Here is a 23,181-nt window from a genome sequence, read left to right as displayed (position 1 = left end):
GGGGCTTAAGGGTACTATATATACATGTAGGCTATTAGGGTTTTCAACTAGGAAACCCTAATCTGACTGCTTAAGCCCTAAGCAGCCCATGGACCCTTTTAGAATATCCCTTGGACGATTTCTAATGGGTTTCCCCATAGAATTCGTCTAACCTATTATTCCAAAATGATCCATAGCCCAAATGTAATTATCTTATAATTACAGTTCCAGTCCCTTAAGTTTAATTAATCTCTTTTAGCCACAAAATTAATTCTTAATTAATTATTAACTAATATTGATTAAACAATATGATTTCTCCTTTAATATATTATTCTCATAACATATTAATAAATCATAATTAATCCTTTCTCTTCATAATTCATCCTATCAAGTTGCTTTGGTGAAGGCAACCCAAAAGGACCATGCACCATCGGGTCAAGTACATACCAAAATAGTTATGGACTTAGACACTAATCCAACACGTTCTGCCACCCTTGTGCATAGTAAGGAACGTATGCGCGATTTGGACAATGTCTGGCAATGTGTCCATGTGTTCCACAGTGAAAACAAGTCCTTTTCTTCACTGGGAAATTGTTTCTTCCTGCCCCTGGTGGCGTAACCTTGCCTTGTCTCTTATTGTTCCCACAAGCACAATCACAACAGGCACTCTGTTTCACTGGAATTGGTGGCCTGTATTTCTGAACAGCAGGTTGATCAGAAGCAACTGAGTTCGAAGCAACAGATTCAGAGCTCAAGGAGATGTTGGTTTGTTCAATGGTGTTCTCCTTGTTCTCATCTTCTGCTACTTTACCTGCATATGAAGTAGATGTGCTAGAAACAGGAACATCAGTATTTTCAAACAAATAATCAAATATGTCAAAAAAATTAACTCAACATGATCCGATGCAAAAGCATCAAAGGCATCACAAGATGTATCATCAACTTTAACATCAGAAACAGAAGGTTGTTCATTGGAAACAGAAACATCAGGTTCAGGCTCAGTTTTGTTATCAGAAACAGATCCTTCAACTTTGTGCTTTAACTGATCTAAGGATTGATCTGCAGGGGAAGTAGAAATGTTAGTACTTTCAACATTAATAAATCCGCCTGAAACGAAAGCAGATGGCTTGCCATAAACCATAAACGGTTCATTGGCAATCTCATCCTTGGATAGGGGTTGATACTGATATGTATGATTATAAGGAGGAGGTACACTATCATATCCTAAACCCTTTGACTGATTTCGTTTGAACTGCATGCAGTGATCGATCATGTTGGCAACTACCTCGCTTGATCCATCAAATTTTCTAAAATCAAAATTTGCAGTTTCAAATTGTCCTTTTAATGTATCAAGCTCGGTAATTAGCTCATCATTTTGTCTTTTAACATAATCATAAAGCTCACATTTTTCACTGTATTCTGTCTGAATTCTTTTAAAGTCCTTAATTTTTGTTTCTAACTGGGCCTTTAGGGGTTTCTGTCCTTTTCTAAGTTGATATCCTTCATACCTCAGGTCCTCAACTTCTCTTTTTAATAAATCAATTTGTTCCCGAAGAAATTTAATCGTAGTTTCACAAGATGGAGTACATGAAACTTTATTGACTAGAACGTTTGAAGAACTCATTGTTTTGAAAAATATGCCCTTTGACTAAAAACTCAAAAGTTAACCTCAAAAGTCAAATTTAAAAAGTCAAACTCAAAAGTCAAACCGAAAAACTAAATTTGAAAATTTAAAAGTCAAACGAGAAAGTCAAAGTTTATAGTCAAAGGTCAAACTTTAAAAGTCAAAGTCAAAATTTTAAGTAAAAAATCAAAAATAAAATTCAAAATTTAAAAACTAAAATTTTTGGTTGAAAAAAGGAATTTAAAATTAAAAGAAAATCAATTTTGGGCTGAATTTGACAAAAATGCGAAAGTAGGTGCGAATGGCAATGTATTTGAATTAAAATCGGAAGTGATGAACCAAGGAGGAGCTTAGAGGAGTTGGTAAGACGCGTGTTTGATCAACCAGAGGTCCCGTGTTCGATCCCCGGCAACCCCCAAATCCGTTTCCCTTTTTATTGAAGCGCTGATGCGAGGCTGCTGCTTGCGAGGACGGGGCGCGTGTGCGAAGCTGCTGTGCGAGGCGAAGACCTGGTGCGAGGATGCTGCTCACCGAGCCGTCCTTCAAGCCGTTCACCGAGCCGCTACCGAATTCCGAGCCGAGGCCGCAAACTCCGGCGACCGTAAACCGCCGACCGTAAACTTCGGCGACCGTTTACGGTCGTAAACTCCGGCGACCGTAAACACGTTTCCGGCCGTAAACTCCGGACCGTAAACTCTTCAAGGACCGTAAACACAGCTGCAAATCGCGAAAAAAATGGCGTTTTTCACCATTTTTGCTCCAAAACTCGATCAAAAACTCGTTTTTATGAAAAACGCGAAGAACAAACCCCCCCTAATTTTCAGAGATCTATCCAAAAACGCAAGAATCTTTCCAAAATAAGATCAAATCGGCTCTAGATCTGACAAAGAAGAGTAATACAATCCAAGCTCTGATACCAATTGTAAGTCCCTAATCTGCTTGTGTATCAATCAGATCCGTTTGATGGTGCGGAATCCCAATCAAACGGATGATGTCAGATCAAATAGAAGAGAAGGAGAAGAAAAATATGATGAATCTTGTATGTATTGATATGAATGAAGATCCGGATACAAGATTCACACACACTAACACGCACTCTCTTTTCTCTCTCTCTAGAACACCTTCAAATGCACACACTTAAGCTCCTCTATTTTATGTGTTTTTTCTTCACATGCACTCCTTACCCTATATATATGGACCTAAGGCCAATCCCAAAATACAAATAATCCAATGCTCGGTCCAAGCTACAATTAATCATATACTATTTTTGGCCCAAATAATAAAAACAATAAATGCTTAGAAAAGCAAAGTATAAACCATATTTTTGACCCAACAGAGGCGCTCTCGAGGTCTTTTACTTTTTGAGTCTCATCGTCAACATAAGTCAGGAATGCATAGCATTCCTTCCGCAGATGCTCCTAGGCTTGACTCAGGAAATGATACAAAGGTTCGGAAAAATCTTATCACTGAGACCAGTGAGGATTTCGTTGAAGGGAAGATTGAGACGAATCGCTTTCTCGAAGCAAAGGACATCAGTATGATTTGAGGCTTAACCATTTCGTGCCGATTAGGATATCGAAGCTTTTGTGGAAACTGATATGAAATTGATGGGGAAAAAGAATAATCGTCTAAGTACATCTTATGATGTTTTGAGGACAAAACAGTGATAGGACTTTGTTAAGGTTGCTCAATTTGAATGCTACCGCTCTATGGTATACTTTTGACAATGATAATCTTTAACTGAAATATGTTAGTTGCCACCATTGTCGATATTAAGATTACACAGAGTTTGGAAAATTTTGACCTAGGAGTAGGTATACAACGTACCAACATAGAAACAATTTGACAACATAAAGAACTAGTGAATCGGTACCTGCAAGACAAGAGTGTCTACAGAGAAAGGAGCTACTTAGAACATAAATAGGAAAGCTATTCTTTAAACCAAGAGGAAGGATAAATAGAATATTCCTACTGGCGACGGACACTCCTTGGGCGGAACCTTAAGTTAGCCAGCTGGCGCTCCATGCCAAGCAGGCGGCTCTCGTATACTGATTGACGTGCTCGGAGCTCTACAACATCAGCTCGGGTTGCAGCTAGCTCTCGCTGCTGGGCTTCATAGTCTCTCAAAATCCTCCCATGAGCAACCTCGAGACTGCGAATACGGTTCGTGTTGGCATCTAAGTCTGCCTCAAGTTCCACAGTTCGGTGAATGGCCGCCACGTTCATTTCGACATTGCGGGCCACTCGGCGGACTATGATTGGAAGGGCTCTATCTGCGGAGCCTCCTCCGTCCACATTGTAGAAGTGGTGATCCCCATTATACGGGTGGGGTTGGCCTTGTTCGTGACTCCACCTATCTAGGCTTCCGACCCACATAGGCGTTGGGCCTTCGAGTACAAGCTGAGGGTTGGGATTTGGTATTGGGGCCACTGGGGGTAAGTTCTCGACTTCTGGCTCCGAGTCAGTCTCTTCAGGAAATGGTTCGGCAATGCCATCGTCAAAAGGGATTTCATGGTTTCCTTCTGGCTCTGGTTCGATCCATCCATCATCTCCTTAGTTAGGAAAGTGCGGGTCGCCAGGAAGATGGAATCCAGCCATGCTATCTACGCGAGGTGAGGGTAAATGAATAGTTAATAGGCATCAGATCTATTAATATTTCCAATGTATTATAGCTACATAATTGGTTCTTGAAGAATTGATTCTTGGGTAAGTTTCAGGCTTGGTTGTTGTAGCATCCTAAAATACTCCTATAGTATTTTAATCCTTATGTTTAGCTCTAGAACTCTTCTGGTATCTAGGTAAGTTTTAGGCTTGCTGCAACACCTCAGTCACTCCCAAGTACATGTTGGTCATGTCTCGAATGAATATAGTTGATCAGGCTATATTGACCCTAGACATGATTACATAACTGCCTAGGTTTAACCGCGATGTCCAACATCCAAATACTTTTGTTTGGTTCTACTTATGCCACAGATTCTGATACTCGGGTATACTTATATACTTTTATAAAAATACTTGTATTTTTGAAAGTATACTTTTAGTTTAGAGCGCTTAGGCCCCTTAATATTTATAGTTGTATACCATGTAAGGTTCGGTATACTTAGTTCGCTATAAACAAGGGCTCTGATACCAATCTGTCACACCCCCAAACCGGAACGGCGGAAACGTTCGGGGGTGGAGGACGTCATACATAGTATCATAACAATTGTATCATAGAAAGCATAGTAAACACAACCAGACATTGAATACATATATGAAAAAGGTTTACATTGTTTAATACATAGTTTTTGTTCATATCAAAAGTAAAATAGAAATACGCGACTCTAACGCTTCGACTTCTCCGAACTCCTAGAAGTACCTGTCTACTAATTCCCTGAGAATACAAGCAGTTTTGAAAGAATATCAGCATAAAGCTGGTGAGTTCATAAGCATTTAGTTTAGGTGGAAAAGTGTTCTTTGAATCCTTTTGAAAAGTGTTCCTCAAGAAAATCCTATATTTTCTTATGAAAAGCGTGTTTGAAAAACCCATTCCTTCCATGACTTCCAGATTTATACAAGATATGTAAAATCGAAGGTGTCGTGGAAGGAATATGAATATCCATTGATTACATGTTAAACAATCTGTTTTTGAATAGCCGGGTTATCCCGGGAAAATCCTATATTTTCCCTAAGGGTTGATAATTGATTATCCGTTCTAAACCGAGGTGTGCAAGTATCTACCGTACTCGTATTGATAAAAGCAGTTTTCTTTTAAAACCCTGGTTACACCCAGAGAGGTATATTAGCCTTATTAAATAAAATTAAGTAAAAGAAAACCGTGATGAACTCAGTCCTGAAGGTATTATTAATACCCTCCAGTAATCTGTCGGTTATTACTATGAGGTTAGTTCATTTGATTCATTATTACAAAAGTAAATTCCTGTTATCTAGGTTTTGAGTTTCATGATCATAACTGACTGGATAAGGCATGTACTGGAGCCGGTATCCTTAATGACTTTGTCACCCATGGACCTGTCAGTCCGACTGTAGCTAGCAACGGGGTGCGGGATTGTCAGTCCCATATAGATCTATACACAACAGCCACGCTCTCCCTACAAGAGACTCTGATCGCAAGTGCTAGTCCTACACTCTGTTTCTTGTGGTGAGTGTTACCAAGGACGTGTCTCAAACTTAGACTAACAAACTTACAAGTAATAATACTGAAAATCCTTTTTATGATAATCATGAATCCTTTATAAAATGATACATTTTACTATAAGATTCAAAAGATTATTGCCTTAGTTCTGAAAACTGTTTCTACGTGTTGATTTCTTAATCGGTTGGCAAAACTGTTTTCCTGGTTAAAAGTATACTGAAAATATAATTATATTAAACAAAATAACATATTTTGAGCACAAGTTTCCTCATGCTTTTGCTTGTATTCTCCCCCTGAAAACGTTAAAAACACGGAAAAATGTAGGGGTATGAACTCACCTCGGGTGATTTGAATGAAGGATCGATACGGAATGCGGGATGTTCAAGTGAAGCCTTGAACACGATTTGATCCTAATTAACAAGTAATGATACATAAAGGAGTCAAATGAAGGTATTTCACCACTAAATGGGATGGAGAACCACTCTAGGGACTTGGAACTACTTGCACTAAGTGTTAGGACCTTAAAGGATTGCATGAGGGGAGTGTATGGGCACCTTTAAGGTGTGTGCGGCCATGGGTGTGCGGACCAAGGGGTGTGGGGCCGTACACTCATGATGGAAGGTGTTCTTGGGGTGTTTCAAGGTCCATACTTGCAATCCATGAAGTGTCCTAGGTCTATACTCAATTGTAGTGCAAGTTAGGGGTCCTAGAAGTGTGTTTGTGGCCCTAGGATGGGTGTGTGGTCGCACACTAGGGTGTGTGCGGCCATACACTGGTGTGTGCGGTCGTACACCCCACAAGATGATGTCAAAAATGCCATTTTCAAGGTGCAAGAAGGCTAGGGGCATGTCTATCTCGAATATGGGAGTCACACTCTCACTTTGGAGGGTGTTTTAAGAGTGTACGGCCACCCTTATGAAGGTGTGCGGCCGTACTCCTTCATATGATGAAGAACATGGTGAAACTTTGATGAATCAAGGCTTAGATGAAATGGTCCTTATAGTACAACAAGCTAAGGGATAGATTACTGACGTTTTTGCAGCCTTGGAGGGTTTGTGGTTGAAGAAGCTTGAGAGAAATAGTGTTGTGTGCTGCCAAGGTGTTAAAGAAATGAAAGGAAAGGGGCCTACCCTTTATATAGGGTGGGTGTGCTGTCTAGGAGGGAGTGTGCTACCAGGAGGTGTGTGTGCGGCCGCACACCCATGTGTACGGCCGTACACTCCCTCTAAAGGTGTGTATGTCCTTGTTTTGACAGTATACGACTTGTTGACTCATTGCTAACCTCAACCTTGGTTGTACTCAAACTTAGAATCACTTAAACGAACCCTCAAACAGTGCAAGAAGTCAACAAAACCAGTTTCACTTAGATTGAATTGACTAAGTGTGCGAGATAAAAGTTCCAGGTTGTCACAGACACTGAGTTTCCCCAATGGTCCAGCGTGGCTAGACTCGTTCTTTCTTAGCACCCATTCTCCCACTTTGAAATTCTTGACCTAGACCTGGCGGTTATAATAGTTCTCAGTTCGTGATTTGTACAGTGCTTGGCGCATTTGTGCTGCCTCACGTTTCTTGTCGAGCATGTGCAGGTCCTGGCGCCGTCCTTCCTCGTTGGTGGCTTCCTCGAAGCTCTCTGTACATAGGGAGCTGACCATTATTTCTAATGGGATAACGGCTTCCGTCCTATAGGTTAGGCTAAATGGTGTTTCTCCCGTGCTTGACCTTGCTGTGGTACGGTATGACCATAGCACTGTCGGGAGATCATCCACCTAGGTAAACTTTGATCGGAGTAACCTTTTCTTCAAACCATTAACTAAGGTTTTGTTTGATATCTCACTTTTCCCGTTGGCCTGAGGATGCGCTACTGATGTGAACCGGCGATGGAAGGCTAGACATAATGCAAATGGCACGCTGACCCCACATAACTCATCCTATCACAATCTGCTACACGACCCTCCATTGGTGCCAGATAACTATCGCATGAATACAATCGCATGCCGCACAACTTAAACAGTCTTAGACTAATAGATTTAATACTACAACGGTTGGACTTAGACAAGAGCTGCGCAGTAGGACCAAATCCCTTACCTTAAGATCGTTTAACCCATGTAGCATGTGACTTGGCATATTCACTCAATAGTCAGTTCACACGCGAAAGATTCATACAACAATCAATGAAGTATTCTATAAGAGATAAGGCATCATATATCCAACAATTCTATCATATAGTTCCCAAAGATCCCTATCCTGTTACTAGCATGATGTTCTAACATATCATAACATAATCTCAAATAACTGTGTGGTAATTTAAGGTATACTTACTGGCTCCGTCTGATCGTATACATCGCATAATCTCCCTTAGTTTGAGATTGGATTCACACGAGTGTTCCTCCAATTCACTCAAACCAAGGCTCTGATCCCAACTTGTAACACCCATAATAGTCATGAAAAATTTAAACTTTTAAAACCAATCCAACAATCATCATTGTTTACAATATAGTTTTCAAAACATGTTTAATAACAGAGTTTTCCCAAAATCATAAACCATAACACGAGGAGGTGTACGATCATGCCTTCGCCTTCCCGTGGTCATCTGAGGTACCTGAAACATAACCCAAAATTGTAAGCCCAAATATTAGTGAGTTCCCCCAAAGTACCAACACACAAAAAAATAACGTATATACAATAACAACATGCAATGGGTCCATAACTAAAAGACTGGATTACCCCCGAGCCCACAGCATAAGTCTGGCTTGTCCTCGGGGCCCACAACTTATGTATGGCTTGCTCCCGGCCAGATCATTCCTCAGACTGACTACCATCAAGCCCTCAGTACAAGTATGACATGCCTTACCCGACCCTCAACTCATATTTGGAATGCTCATGAGCCCTCAGTATGAGTCTAGCATGCCTTACCCGGCCCTCAACTTATATTTGGATTGCTCCAGGGTTTGTTGGCTACCCCACGAAGCAATACAACCTCAACCCAACCCACACAATATGTCGACATATAATAGATACTAACATATACAGATAAAAAAAACTAGCATATCAATGAATATCAGGTTATCAAACCAATGGGTCGGCCTTGGTGCCTTCAACCCGTAAATAGAGTGAGGAAAACTCACCTCGCAAACTGAACAGAACTGATGAGGTCCGAATCCGAATCTCAGCTCTCTAATCGATACCTATTTCCACCAAGTGACCAATTCCATCAAAATCCCAAAATACCCTCAAGGTTAAAATTGGTCAAAGTCAAAGTCAACTGGTCAAACCTACTAAGTCAACTGAGTCAACCCAGCCGAGTCAACTCAACAAGGTTGGCCCGTGCGAATACGCGGGGCGTACTCCGAAGGTACGCTTAGCGTACGCGAAGCCTCGCAGCTGACTGCTCATCGGGGTGATTGACCGAGTACGCGGGGCGTACTCCCATGTAGGCGGGGCGTACCCTCGCATCCTCCAAACTCCATTTAGTGATTAATGGCTTAAGCACTTAAGCCCATATTTCAGATCGATGATCAAAACACACCCTAGAGTCATAAAGTTTCCAACTTTATGACTTTACACACCTAAGAAGAGCTTAACACAAGGTCTTAATCCTTTAAGACCTCCTACAAGATGCATGGAGCAAATCTAACCAAAGGGACTTCATTTTTATGGCTAAGGACCCATCCTAGGGTTTGAAAGGACAACTCAAAACGATAAAAACAACCCATGCACAAGATGGGACTTTTAGGACCAAAATTTCTAGATCTATTAGAAGACAAAGGTGCAAGCTTTATACCTTGAAAGGCTTGCAAATGAAAGATAAATCCCAGATCTAAGATGCTTCTACACCAAGGATCCTCAATGTATCTTCTTTCATTCTTCAACACACCAAGAACACACATTTAAGCTCAAAACACACGGTCAAAGGGCCAGGGTTTGCAAAAACGTCTCAAGGGAAATGGAGGCTGAAGAGATGAGGGAAAATGAGGCTTAGTGTTGCAAAACAGGGGAGTTGTTTTCGGAATCAGTTTAGTAACCGTATACATTCTTAAAAAAGATGCATATTGTTTTACCAATTTACCCTTGAAATTAATTAAAAACAAATCATTTTAATGAAAATTAATGAAAACACCATCTAAATCACAACCATTGATCAATATTGGTCAATGGACAAATATATATATATATATATATATATATATATATATATATATATATATATATATTTATATATATATATATATATATATATATATATATATTTACAAACTTATTTACTACACTGATGAGATATAAAAAAGTTCAATAAGAAAAAAAATATTATATATAACTATAAATATGTAAATAATGAATATATATATATATATATATATATATATATATATATATATATATATATATATATATTATTTTTTTTTATTTTTAATATGTTTAAATTATTGTACGAAGAACATCGAGAATAGATTGCTATTTAATATTAAACCCTTTAAATAAGGGTTTGTATCAAGTGAATTCTAAAGCATTACAAAAGAAAATAAGTTTCTTTTATGAATATATGAAAAAAAAAATATGGCATTCAATTTTAAACTCTTTAAATTTTGGGAGTTATATCAAATGAAATAAAAAATAAATATAAATTCAATATGGAAATGACATGTTGCATCATTGTGCATTTAAAAGTGTCATGTATCAATCAAAATGTTTCTTTTATTAAAAGGCTAAAGGGTGTGATAATTGTTTTGTCAAGGGTAAAAGTGTAACCGACCTTACTAATGATTTTACCATTGCCACAATTTATAGTAGGATGTGATGATATTTTTACTTTAAAAAAAATAATAATAACCTCCATTGACCAATCAATAGTTAGAATTCATAATTTGCAATCCATAAAATATACCTATGAGATTTGCTACCGGCAAAAAATGTATTGGGGTTGGCATTTGCCGCCGGTAAAGCAAACGACATTAGCTTGTTCGGCGGTAAATATGTAGGACACCGTGTAGGGATCAAAATGAATATTTGTTTTTGAAATTGTTAATATTTGAAACTTCAAAGTTGGTGGAGGGATCAAAATGAATAATATGTTTTGAAATTGTTAATATGGGTTCTAAAGTAAATTCTATTCCCGGATAGTGTTTTTATTTATTTATTTATTTATTATTTATTTATTTATTGATATTGGAAAAAGCGAGTGTGGAGCACATTCAGTTCTGAAATCGCCACTATCACCTTCACAACGTTAATAATCAATCGGAAAGAAAGTTCCGACAACCACACCACCCGAAGCAGCCATGAACGAGCTGCTAGCATCAAGGATCTTAGCTGCACCCAAATTCTAACGTCAATATGGACACAGCAGAAGTATACCAAGATAAAAAATAAAGTCTTCAACCATTACTCTAACAACTATTTTAGAGATCCGAACTCTTTCTAGAAGATACAACGGCATGATGGGTTTTTCTTCTTCATGGTCATCATCTTCACAATTTCATGTAGCAGCGGTTTCTCATATTCTTTGCTTTCTTATCTTCCTCTTCTTTTCTAATGGTATATATGTGTCTCCTTACCAAAATCTGGCTCTCAGTCTCTCACACACACAGATTTTGTGCTTGATGTAATTTTTTTTACAAATTTGCAGGAGCTTTGGGGGTTACTTTTACTATCGTAAACGAATGTAGATTCACTGTTTGGCCAGTAATCTTTGGTCTTCCTCTTCCAAACTTAACTGGATTCGAGCTTACAAAGGGTAATTCACGCTCTTTTGAAGCTCCGCCTGAGTGGGTGGGTCGCATATGGGGTAGGACCGGTTGCAACTCGAATTGGCCGGGTTGGTGGTCTTGCTCCACGGGTGACTGTGACATCGGTGAAATGGAGTGTGGTGGAAACAAAAGCATATCACCCACTACGATTGCAGAATTCAGTCTCAATCGAACCAGGGGCCAAGACTTTTATGATGTCAGCATTTTCAAGGGCTACAATTTGCCAATGCTTGTGGAGGCAACCGGTGGGTCAGGTTCTGGATTACACAGTTGCACGAAGACTGGTTGTGTTGACGACTTGTTACAACGGTGTCCAACAGAGCTTCTTTGGTCCAGTGGAGTAACATGTATGACCGCTTGTGAGGCCTTTCGCTCACAAAGAGTATTGTTGCAGCACCTCATCATCGTCAAGACTACCCTCCACCTGCAAGTCAGCACCATACACTCTGTTGTTTGAATCGGCATGCCCGAGATCCTTTAACACCACGACTACAACATTTATGTGTACGGGTGCTGATTACATAATCAGATTTTGTCCCGCACCCGATTCATTTTCAACAATCAAACTTGGCAGTCAACTTAACTCTACGGACCAGCTTATATCGAAGCGTGGAAATTTCACATTAGGGTTCTTTGGGAAAGATGACAGATACTTGGGAATTTGGTACACCCACGATGTTGAATCCACGAAAGTATGGGTAGCCAATCCAAATACACCGATCATATCCACCTCAGGGGCTCATGCCTTATCCATCAGTGCCAAAACCGGAGACTTGATCATCAGTGAAGGATCGAGAACTCTAATGAGAATCACCGATGTTAAAATTGGTCCAAACGCAAACGTGACTGCAACCCTCGAAGATAATGGTAATTTCCAGCTGATTAACCAAATTGACAAAAGGGTTTTATGGCAGAGTTTTGATCACCCAACCAATGTACTTTTACCTGGCATGAAGCTTGGGTATGACATGGAAAGGGAAGAATTGGACCTTGACTTCTTGGTTGAACAATGAAAACCCTAAATCAGGACCTTTTACTCTGAGTTGGGAACCCACTCAAAAAGGATCCCAGAGATTAATCATTCGACGACGAGGTCTGCCCTACTGGACTAGTGGGAATCTAAACAACCAAGTATTTGAATATATGTTTGCATTGAATGGCCCAGGTAGTCAATCTATGTATAATCTCACTTCTGTTTACAACAATAAAGCAAGATACTTTACCTATGATGGTAGTACTTCTGTTTTACCCATGTGGATTTTGACACCAAAAGGCCAAATTAGAGATATTAATAATGCTACTACTTGGAGCCCTCAGTTTTGTTATGGGTACGATTCCGCTAATGGTTGCGTGGAGTCGATTTTGCCTCAGTGCAGGACAGAGAACGATAATTTTATTAAAAAGAATGGGGATTTTTCTCAGGATATGACAAAAGGTGTTATTGATGGGAACTCAAGCTTAAGCATTAACGATTGTTTTGTTAGGTGCTGGAATGATTTCAAGTGTGTGGGGTTTAATGTAATACCACCAATGGAAATGGTTGTGTAATTTGGATAGGAATCAATAGGTTTTTGGTTAATCCTCATGATAACTCTACATCAAAGTATGTGATCAGCCAAAATCCAGAAAATCGAAGTACAGGTAATAATGTCGATTTCCAATGGTTTTTGCTGCCATTTATGCCACCTTAAAACTAAACATGCCAAAATGCAGGAAACGAAACACAAAAGAGCAAGAATTGGATATGGATATCAATTAGTGTTTCCATTCCTCTTGTTTTCCTTTGTTTTGGGACTTTATGGTATATAAAGAAGAGAAAGCATAGACAAAAAGGTATATAATTTGAATCTAGCTTATGTTTGTACTTTCTAGTTGCATCTTTTGTTATGTCACTGATATTGATTGTAGAATATGAGAGACGGAAGAGAGATGAATATTTCGTGGAGCTGACAACTTCTGAAAGCTTCAAGGATGTACATCAGCTTGAAACAGATGGTGTGAAAGGAAATGATTTATTATTATTTAGCTTTCCCTCTATCATGGCTGCTACCAATGATTTCTCAGTTGAAAATAAGCTTGGACAAGGTGGTTTTGGACCTGTTTACAAGGTTACACTACTGTCACCTCAAACTTTTATGATAGATCTTTTTGGTTCTCGCATTTGTATATCTCTTTTAACAAAAAGATAGATCATGCAATTATAAAAACAGGGAAAACTAAGTGATGGGAGAGAAATTGCAATCAAAAGGCTTCAAGAACATCAAGGCAAGGGCTTGTGGAATTCCAGAATGAACTAGTACTCATAGCTAAACTTCAGCATACAAATCTTGTTCGAGTTCTTGGTTGTCGCATTCACGGAGAAGAAAAGATGATAATATATGAATATATGCCCAACAAAAGTTTAGATTTCTTTGTATTTGGTATGCATTGTTTGAAACATAAATGCATTCCGTGCTTTTACATGTGATATTCATTATAGATGCTTTTACTTGTTATATTCATTATAGACTCTTTCACTGGCTTGCAGATGAAAACAGAAAGGCAGAGTTGGATTGGCCTAAGCGATTTATCATTATTGAAGGAATTGCTCAAGGGTTGTTGTACTTGCATAAGTACTCAAGAATGAAAGTTATTCATAGAGATCTAAAAGCTAATAACATTCTTTTAGATGAGAGGATGAACCCTAAGATTTCCGATTTTGGTATGGCAAGAATATGCAATCAAAATGAGACCGAGGCAATGACTAACCGGGTGGTTGGAACATAGTAAGTCATCTCTCTTGAAGTATCAAAAATCCCATTGAGTTATATACTTTCATGGTTAATCTATCAGCAAAAAGTTAGATTTAGTATTACCAAGGAGAATCAACTCGATTATCCAAATCTAGATCGAGTATCTTTTAGATGAATTTATTGTTTTTCTGATTCAATTCTATCAATTTCTAAAAAGTTTTTGTGACCATGCTGTATTCAGTGGTTATATGTCTCCTGAGTACGCAATGAGGGGGGTTTTCTCAATCAAGTCTGATATCTTCAGCTTTGGAGTCTTGATCCTGGAAATCGTCAGTGGAAGAAGAAATAGTAGCTTCGTCCATCTTGATGACACATATAGTCTTATTGGATACGTAAGTCAAGTTCAGATTTTAACATATTTCCTCACACAATTACATACTAGTTGAATTTGATTAAATAGTTTAAGCGTACCACTTTGTTGTAAAGTAAGGGAAATTAGATCAAATCATTAAATCATATCTGAATGATATAGGCATGGGTGCTATGGCAACAAGGGGATACGTTGGAATTGAAGGACCCCTCACTCGGAAATACTTGTGATGCACAACAGTTCTTGAGAATTGTTCATGTTGCCCTTCTCTGTGTACAAGAGAATGCAACAGATAGGCCAACAACATCCGAGATGATCTCCATGCTTCTCAATGAGTCCATATCATTACCCACTCCAAACAGACCAACATTTCTGATAGGTGGAGGGGACTCAAAGTCAACCTCATATGAAAGCAAAACAAAAGATTTATCTGTGAATAATGTGACTATTTCTGTTGTGGAGGGTCGATAGGGTATGATCGTAGCTGCAACATATCTTTCCTTGTGAAAAATCTGTTGTACTATAATTTGTATTCATTCACTTTTGAAGGAGGTGCAAATCCATTTTTTCATACTTGTTATATGCATGCAGAATTGCCACTTTAGAATATAAAGTACCTCTTTACAAGTCTATCCACATTAAATATGTTGATAAAGAACATTTCTTACACAGGCGTCTGATTTGACATTTGTCATCGACGCATGCTTTGGATCTCTCGAGAAAAGGTTTGAGTCATTGTTAGAACGCGGAAGAGTTACGGTTTTTTATAGTAGTCCAGGTTTTATCAATCATGTTGCAACTAAAATATAATTTAAGTTTTAGTGTTTACTCTACAAGAACTAAAAATCGTATTGAATATCATAAGGATAGAGTAACTGCAAAATCAGATAGAGTATTCACAATGTTAGGCTTCTAAACCCACTTTTTGAATATTTTACATCATATGTGAATGTGTATTACATGATTGACCGTTTAAGAAAAATTCGGCAGAATTTCCCCTTGGGAGTATATATATATATATATATATATATATATATATATATATATATATATATATATATATATATATATCCGATGAGCAAAAAAAAAATAACAACCGAATCTTTCTTAAACAATCAATCGTGTAATACGCATTCACATCCTAAATGAGATAAAGTATTAAAAAAGCAGTCCCAAAACGGGGGCAGCCCGAAATTAATTTATAAATCAATTTCGGGCGAGGATTCTAGGCTTTTGATGATTTAAAAGGAAGAGAGTTAAACTAAAAACCCTACTTTTTATTATAGCATTGTATTTTAAATAATTAAGTTATTAAATTATAACTTAGTATATTTAGCTTCTTCATTTTTCATTTTTCATTTTTTATTTTTATTATAACATTGTACTTTAAGTGATTGTAGTATATATTTGTTATTTATATAATCTTATTTTCGTTATTTTTATTATTTAAATAAACTTATTATTGTTTTTATTTTTCTATTACGAAATTGTAGTTTTTCATATTTATTTTTATTTATAGCATCATAATCGTGTTGTTTTTATTATAGTATCGTACTTTAAAAGACATTGTAAATTATAGCATCCTACTTTTTGTTTTTTCAATTATAACATGATACTTTACATATTATGTAGTTTTGAGGACTAAACTAATTAAGCCATAACATCATACATACATTTTAAACACATATACATACACTATACACACATCTTTATTACATACAAATACACATACATACATTAATTTTTATTTGCATGCATACAAATACACATATACATGTACCAAATACACATACACATACTAAATACATTTATACATATACTAATTAGACATATACACATACAAATACTATATATTTCATATATACAAAGAAACATATAAACAAATACATACAAGTACACATTCATTCACATATACAAATACACACATATTCTTCATACTTCTAATTTTATATTTCTCAAATACAACTAATTTCATACTTCTAATTTCACACAAAGAAACATATAAACAAATATATATATATATATATATATATATATATATATATATATATATATATATATATATATAATACACATCCATTCATATATACAAATACACACATGTACCACAAAATACACACATACATTCCACAAAATAAACACATTTATATCAATAATTTCATTCTTGCATGCAAAGAAACGTATAAACAGAAAAAGTGTTCAACATATACAATAGTCCCTAAAATCACCAAAATCATCAAACTAGAGTGCAAATTCCGTTCAACATATATAAAGAAAGAGGAAAGAGGGAAATGAGCACCTACCGTCACCGACGAAGCTTGGAGATTCGAAGTGTTTTATCAGCATTAGTAAACTCGACCTTCGGTGAGGATGGAAATAGGTCGCCGGCGTAAGTGGTGGAGGACGCCGGTGGAAACGATATCTCGACTGAAATCGTCAGTACACTCAACTGAAACCGCCAGAGAAATCAAGGATGCCGGAGAATCGAAGGTGGGAGAGAAAATGATCGTGAGTAGCTGTTCTGGGACTAGACACCAACTAAAGGGATAACCCTAATTGCGGTGACGAGTTGGAGAGAGGTATTCCCGCTCATATTTTCGAGACCATTAGCGACGACATCGACATCGCTATTTAGGACGCCGCTATTGGGTATGTACGGAGGAACCCAACCGTTAGATCAACGAAAGAATGTAGGACCAAGATTGAATCTTAACATTGACCTGATGTGAATCTTTAGCGACGCCACCTTTAGCGACGACTCTGGCTTTAGCGGCGACATTAGACGCGTCATGTCGCCGCTAAAGCCAGCATCGTTGCTAAAGATGGCGTCGCTTAAGGCTTTCTTGTAGTGAAAAAGTAGGAAATAAAATATTAATATAATTACTGTTTTCTCACGTTGTTAAATAATAGTAATAAAATATGTAAGCTTTTAAAAAAAATATGATGATCTGATTATCACATTGCTCAATGTCCATGTGCAATTGTCAAATGAGACACAATATTACCATGTGCAACTGTAAAGATGACGACGCAGCCAAGCACGTATCATTAGTAGAATTACTTTGGGAAGTCCCCATTTGTATATTATGCAAAGAAAACCACGAGTGAATTATAATATTCAAGCCTTGGCTTACCGAGTATTGAGAATGGTGCTAGACAAAGATGCCATGGTGTTGACCCGGTCAACTATATACATCCAATTCTAATGAACATGCTGCGCGTTCAGTTGGCTTTATCAAATATTACGTTTCCTTCTGCTTAGCATATTTCCTTAATAAACGTGGAACATATTTAGTTTTTAAATCACCACCACTACCAGTTAATAATTAATCTAAAAGAAAGTTTGACAACCACCACCACCACCCAAAGGCCATCATGGATGATCTTGGCTCCATTCAAGCCTAACATCAATATGGATACAAGCAGTAACATCGAGATGAAGATTCACGTCTCTAACTTTAGTTACACATCTTTTTGAGAAATCGATACTATTTTCTAGAAAATACAAGATTAGAATGAATAATGGGTTCTTGGTCGTTGTTAGCAGCATCTTCACAAGTTCATGTAGCAGTGGTTTCTCAAATTCTGAGTTTTCTCGTTTTCCTCTTCTTTTCTAAAGGTACATATATGCTTCTGTATCCAAAAATAAACAGTAAGATTTTGTTCTTAATGCAATTTTATACGAATTTGCAGGAACCTTGGGGGTTACTTTTAATATTGTAAACGACTGTGGGTTCACCATTTGGCCTGTAATCATTAGCACAACGAGTTTAAATGAAACTACATTTGAGCTCACAAAGGGTACTTCACGCTCTTTTGAAGCTCCGAGTGTATGGCTTGGTAGTATATGGGGTCAGACAGGTTGCAACTATAATAGGTCAGGTAAATGGTCGTGTGCCACAGGTGACTGCAGAATCAATGGCACCAATGATATGGCTTGTAGTGTATATGATGTAACGATACCCGCCACAGTTGTTGATTTCAGAATCAATCAAACCCAAATCCACAGCCAGGATTTTTATCATGTCAACATTGCCCAGGGCTACAATTTGCCAATACTTGTGGAGGCGACTTCCGGTTCAGGTTCCAGTTTACGTAGTTGTGCTAAGACGGGATGTGTTGAAGACTTGAATCAGCGGTGTCCAACCGAGCTAAGTTCAGCCGATGGAAAGGTGTGTATGAGCGCTTGCATGGCCTTTCACTCTCCAGAGTATTGTTGCAGTGACTCTTTCTCGTCACCCTCATCGTGCAAGCCAACAGCATATGATCAGTTGTTTCGATCAGCGTGCCCAAGATCTTTTACGTATAGTACCCCGTCCGATCTATGGGATCTACAGACTACTACATTTACTTGTAATGGTGCCGATTACACCATTAGATTTTGTGCTGCTGCAGATTCATTTTCAACAATCAAACTTGGTGGCCAACTCAAGTCTACAGACCAGCTTGTTTCGGTGCGTGGAAATTTTACATTAGGGTTCTTTGGTGAAGATTACAGTTACTTGGGAATTTGGTACACAAGCGATGTTCTATCCACAAAAGTATGGGTAGCTAATCCAAATGCACCGATCATATCCACCCCAGGCACTCATACCCTATCCATCAGTGCCAAAACCGGAGACTTGGTCATCAGTGCAGGATCCAAAACTCTAATGAGAATCACCGATGTTAAACTGGGTCCAAACGCAAATGTGACTGCAACCCTCGAAGATAATGGTAATTTCCGGCTGATTAACCAAGTTGACAAAAGAGTTTTGTGGCAGAGTTTTGATCACCCAACCAATGTACTTTTACCTGGCATGAAGCTTGGGTATGACATGACAGCAGGCCAGAATTGGACTTTGACTTCTTGGTTGAGCAATGAAAACCCTGAATCAGGACCTTTTACTCTGAGTTGGGAACCCACTCAAAAAGGATCCCAGAGATTAATGATTCGACGACGAGGACGACCCTACTGGACTAGTGGGAATCTAAACAACAAAATATTTCAATATATGTTTGCATTGAATGGCCCAGGTAGTCAATCCATGTATAATCTCACTTCTGTATACAACAATAAAGCAAGATACTTTAGCTATGACGGTAATATTGCTGCTTTACCCATGTGGATTTTAACACCAAAAGGCCAAATTAGAGATATTAATAATGCTACTGCTTGGAGCCCTGAGTTTTGTTATGGATATGATTCTGGTAATGGTTGCATGGAGTCGAGTTTACCTCAGTGCAGGACAGAGAACGATAATTTTAGTAAAAAGAATGGGGATTTTGCTCAAGATAGGACAAAAAGTGCAACTGATGGGAACTCAAGCTTAAGCATTAACGATTGTTTTGATAAGTGCTGGAATGATTGCAATTGTGTGGGGTTTAGTAGCAGTACCATCAATGGAAGTGGTTGTGTAATTTGGACAGGTATCAATAGTTTTTTGGTTAATCCTCATGATAACTCTACTTCAAAGTATGTGATCAGCCAAAATCTAGGCAATCGAAATACAGGTAATAATGTTGATTTCTAATGGTTTTTGCTACCATTTACACCTCCTTAAAACTAAACAATCTACACTGCAGGAAACAAAACACAAAAGAGCAAGAATTGGATATGGATATCCATTAGTGTTTCCATCACTCTTGTTTTCCTTTGTTTTGGGGCTTTATGGTATATAAAGAAGAGGAAGCGTAGACAAAAAGGTATAAAACCATCAACGATATTAAATCCAGCTTATGTTTGTACTTTCTAGTTGCATCTTTTGTTAAGTCACTGATGTTGATTTTAGAATACAAAAGACGGAAGAGAGATGAATATTTCGTGGAGCTGACAACTTCTGAAAGCTTCAAGGATGTACATCGACTTGAACCGGATGGTGTGAAAGGAAATGATTTGCTATTGTTTAGCTTTGCCTCTATCATGGCTGCCACCAATGATTTCTCAATTGAAAATAAGCTCGGACAAGGTGGTTTTGGACCTGTTTACAAAGTTACGCTACTGTCACTTCAAATTTTTATGATAGATCTTTTTGGATCTTGCATATGTATATCTATTTTAACAAAAAGATATATCATCCAATTATGAAAACAGGGAAAACTAAGTGATGGGCGAGAAATTGCAATCAAAAGGCTTTCAAGAACGTCAAGTCAAGGGCTTGTGGAATTTAAGAATGAACTAGTGCTCATAGCTAAACTTCAGCATACAAATCTTGTTCGAGTTCTTGGTTGTTGCATTCACGGAGAAGAAAAGATGTTAATATATGAATATATGCCCAACAAAAGTTTAGATTTCTTCGTATTTGGTATGCATTGTTTGAAATATATGTGCATTCAATTCTTTAATTTACTTGTGATATTCACTATAAACTCTTTCACTGGCTTTTGCAGATGAAAACAGAAAGGCAGAGTTGGATTGGCCTAAACGATTTATCATTATTGAAGGAATTGCTCAAGGGTTGTTGTACTTGCATAAGTACTCAAGAATGAAAGTTATTCATAGGGATCTAAAAGCTAATAACATTCTTTTAGATGAGAGTATGAACCCCAAGATTTCTGATTTTGGAATGGCAAGAATATGCGAGCAGAACGAGACCGAGTCAATGACTAACAGGGTGGTTGGAACATAGTAAGTGATCATCTCTCTTGAAGTAACAAAAATCCCATTGAGTTATATGCTTTGATGGTCAATCTGTTAGCAAAAAGTTAGATTTAATATTACAAATGAGAACTAACACAATTATCCAATTATAGATAGAGTATCTTTTAGATGAATTTGTTGTTTTTCTGATTCCATGCTATCTATTTCTAAAAAGTGTTGGTGACCATTTTGTATTCAGTGGTTATATGTCTCCTGAGTATGCAATGAGGGGGGTTTTCTCAATCAAGTCCGATATCTTCAGCTTTGGAGTATTGATCCTGGAAATCATCAGTGGAAGAAGAAATAGTAGCCTCTTTCATCTTGATGAGACATTCAGTCTTATTGGATATGTAAGTATAGTCAAAATCTCCTTTTAACATCTTTACACACTATACAATCTTCAATGAAAATGAGAGTACCATATTACTTTATTTGCTCCCACAATTATATATTTCGGTTGACCTAGCTATATATTCACGATGTCCAAACGGCTTAACTAACGTATGCTACAGAACCAAAGGGGATTTGACTAGTTGAATTTTATTAAACAATTTAACCTTACCACTTTGTTGGAAAGTAAGGGGAAAAAAGTCGATCAAAATCATTAATCTTATTTGAATGATTTAGGCATGGGTGCTATGGCAACAAGGGGATTCGTTGGAATTGAAGGACCCGTCACTTGGAAATACTTGTAATGAACAACAATTCTTGAGGACTGTTCATGTTGCCCTTCTGTGTGTACAAGAGAATGCAATAGATAGGCCAACAACGTCAGGGATGATCTCCATGCTTCTCAATGACTCCATATCATTACCCACTCCAAACAGACCAACATTTCTGATAGGTGGAGGCGCCTCAAAGTCAACTTCATATGAAACCAAAGCAGAAGATTTCTCTGTGAATAATGTGACCATCTCTGTTGTTGGGGGTCGATAGGGTATGAACGTAGCTTCAGCATATCATTCTTTGTGGAAAACTTTTCTGTAATATAATTTATATTTATTCACTTTTGTAGGAGATGCAAATCCATTTTTCTATACTTGTTAATTGTTATATGCATGCAGAATTGCCACTTCAGAATATAAAGGACCCTCTTTACAGGTCTATCCATATTAAATATGTTGATAAAGTAAAGAACATCTTGTGCAGGCTTGTGGATGGTAGATTCATTATTAGCTAAATTTCAAAGCTTTCTCAGTCTAGAAAGTTTGGTGTTTATGCAACCTGATTGGGGAAGCCTGGTCACTAAATAGAAGCATCATTGAAATGTGTTTGGGCTGCATTTGTGGAAATATATAACTAATTTATAGATATCATCCGTTTACATTCCCTTATTAGTTTAGGTTTTAAATCATGTTAATTTGTCTCTTCAATTTCCTCATGGTGTCAGTCAATTGTATACACATTCACAAGAGCAAACAAACATGTTTAAATTCAGTCAAGCGGAATCTGATATTTCATTCCATCAGACTAACAGACTAACATTTTGCCACTCTTTACGAAGCCCATTATGAATGTGAGATTAAACTCCATAGTTGACCTGGTGCTCCGATATCGATTGCACTTGTAGATGAGCTCATTCAGACGATCATAGTACAATTCGATGGATTCACTTTCTTTTTGTTTAAATTCACTTAATTCAACCACACAATTTTTCGCTGAATTGATTTTTGTCTTTTCACTCCCTTGATACTTTTTCTTTAGAGTATTCCAGATCTCTTTTGCAGTTTTACAACTACGAACGTAATTGTAAACAACAGGAGGTAGAGCACCTCTGGGTTCTCTCATACACTTCTTCTCATTCTTCAACAATCTTTCAGTTTGTTCATTGACATTTTGATTGTTGGAAGAAGTTCCAATACTCTATACAGCAGGAGGTGGACGAACATCACCGAGAATACACTTCCATAGTTCTTCATCGATTCCGTTTAAGTAATCCTCCATACGATCAGCCCACTGATCGTAGTACTCGGGAATC

The 23,181-nt window shown here is 37.6% G+C and overlaps 1 protein-coding gene and 2 pseudogenes across 2 annotated transcripts; all 3 read left to right on the top strand.

The window, feature by feature from the left end:
- The first annotated feature begins 10,914 nt into the window (after positions 1-10,914).
- Positions 10,915-15,216, top strand: LOC145116374 (G-type lectin S-receptor-like serine/threonine-protein kinase B120; annotated as a pseudogene). Its single transcript, XR_013712045.1, has 8 exons — positions 10,915-11,270; positions 11,362-13,123; positions 13,196-13,315; positions 13,391-13,590; positions 13,693-13,902; positions 14,010-14,247; positions 14,456-14,606; positions 14,747-15,216. The product of XR_013712045.1 is annotated as a G-type lectin S-receptor-like serine/threonine-protein kinase B120 (transcript).
- On the top strand, positions 11,174-11,939 carry LOC145112249 (thaumatin-like protein 1 pseudogene; annotated as a pseudogene).
- A 2,684-nt stretch (positions 15,217-17,900) lies between the features above and the next one.
- Positions 17,901-22,322, top strand: LOC145116075 (G-type lectin S-receptor-like serine/threonine-protein kinase At1g67520). Its single transcript, XM_079052438.1, has 8 exons — positions 17,901-18,203; positions 18,278-20,077; positions 20,150-20,269; positions 20,356-20,555; positions 20,658-20,868; positions 20,954-21,191; positions 21,403-21,553; positions 21,831-22,322. The coding sequence occupies exons 1-8, from the start codon at positions 18,107-18,109 to the stop codon at positions 22,137-22,139; spliced, it is 3,126 nt and encodes a 1,041-aa protein (XP_078908564.1). The 5' UTR covers positions 17,901-18,106; the 3' UTR covers positions 22,140-22,322.
- The last annotated feature ends 859 nt before the right edge of the window (positions 22,323-23,181 follow it).

The sequence above is a fragment of the Lactuca virosa genome, chromosome 5, assembly GCF_052849685.1.
Source record: "Lactuca virosa cultivar CGN04683 chromosome 5, Lactuca_virosa_CGN04683_v6, whole genome shotgun sequence".
Classification (NCBI taxonomy): domain Eukaryota; kingdom Viridiplantae; phylum Streptophyta; class Magnoliopsida; order Asterales; family Asteraceae; genus Lactuca; species Lactuca virosa.
The sequence above is the reverse complement of the archived record's forward strand: the minus strand, read 5'-3'. Positions and strand labels throughout refer to the sequence as shown.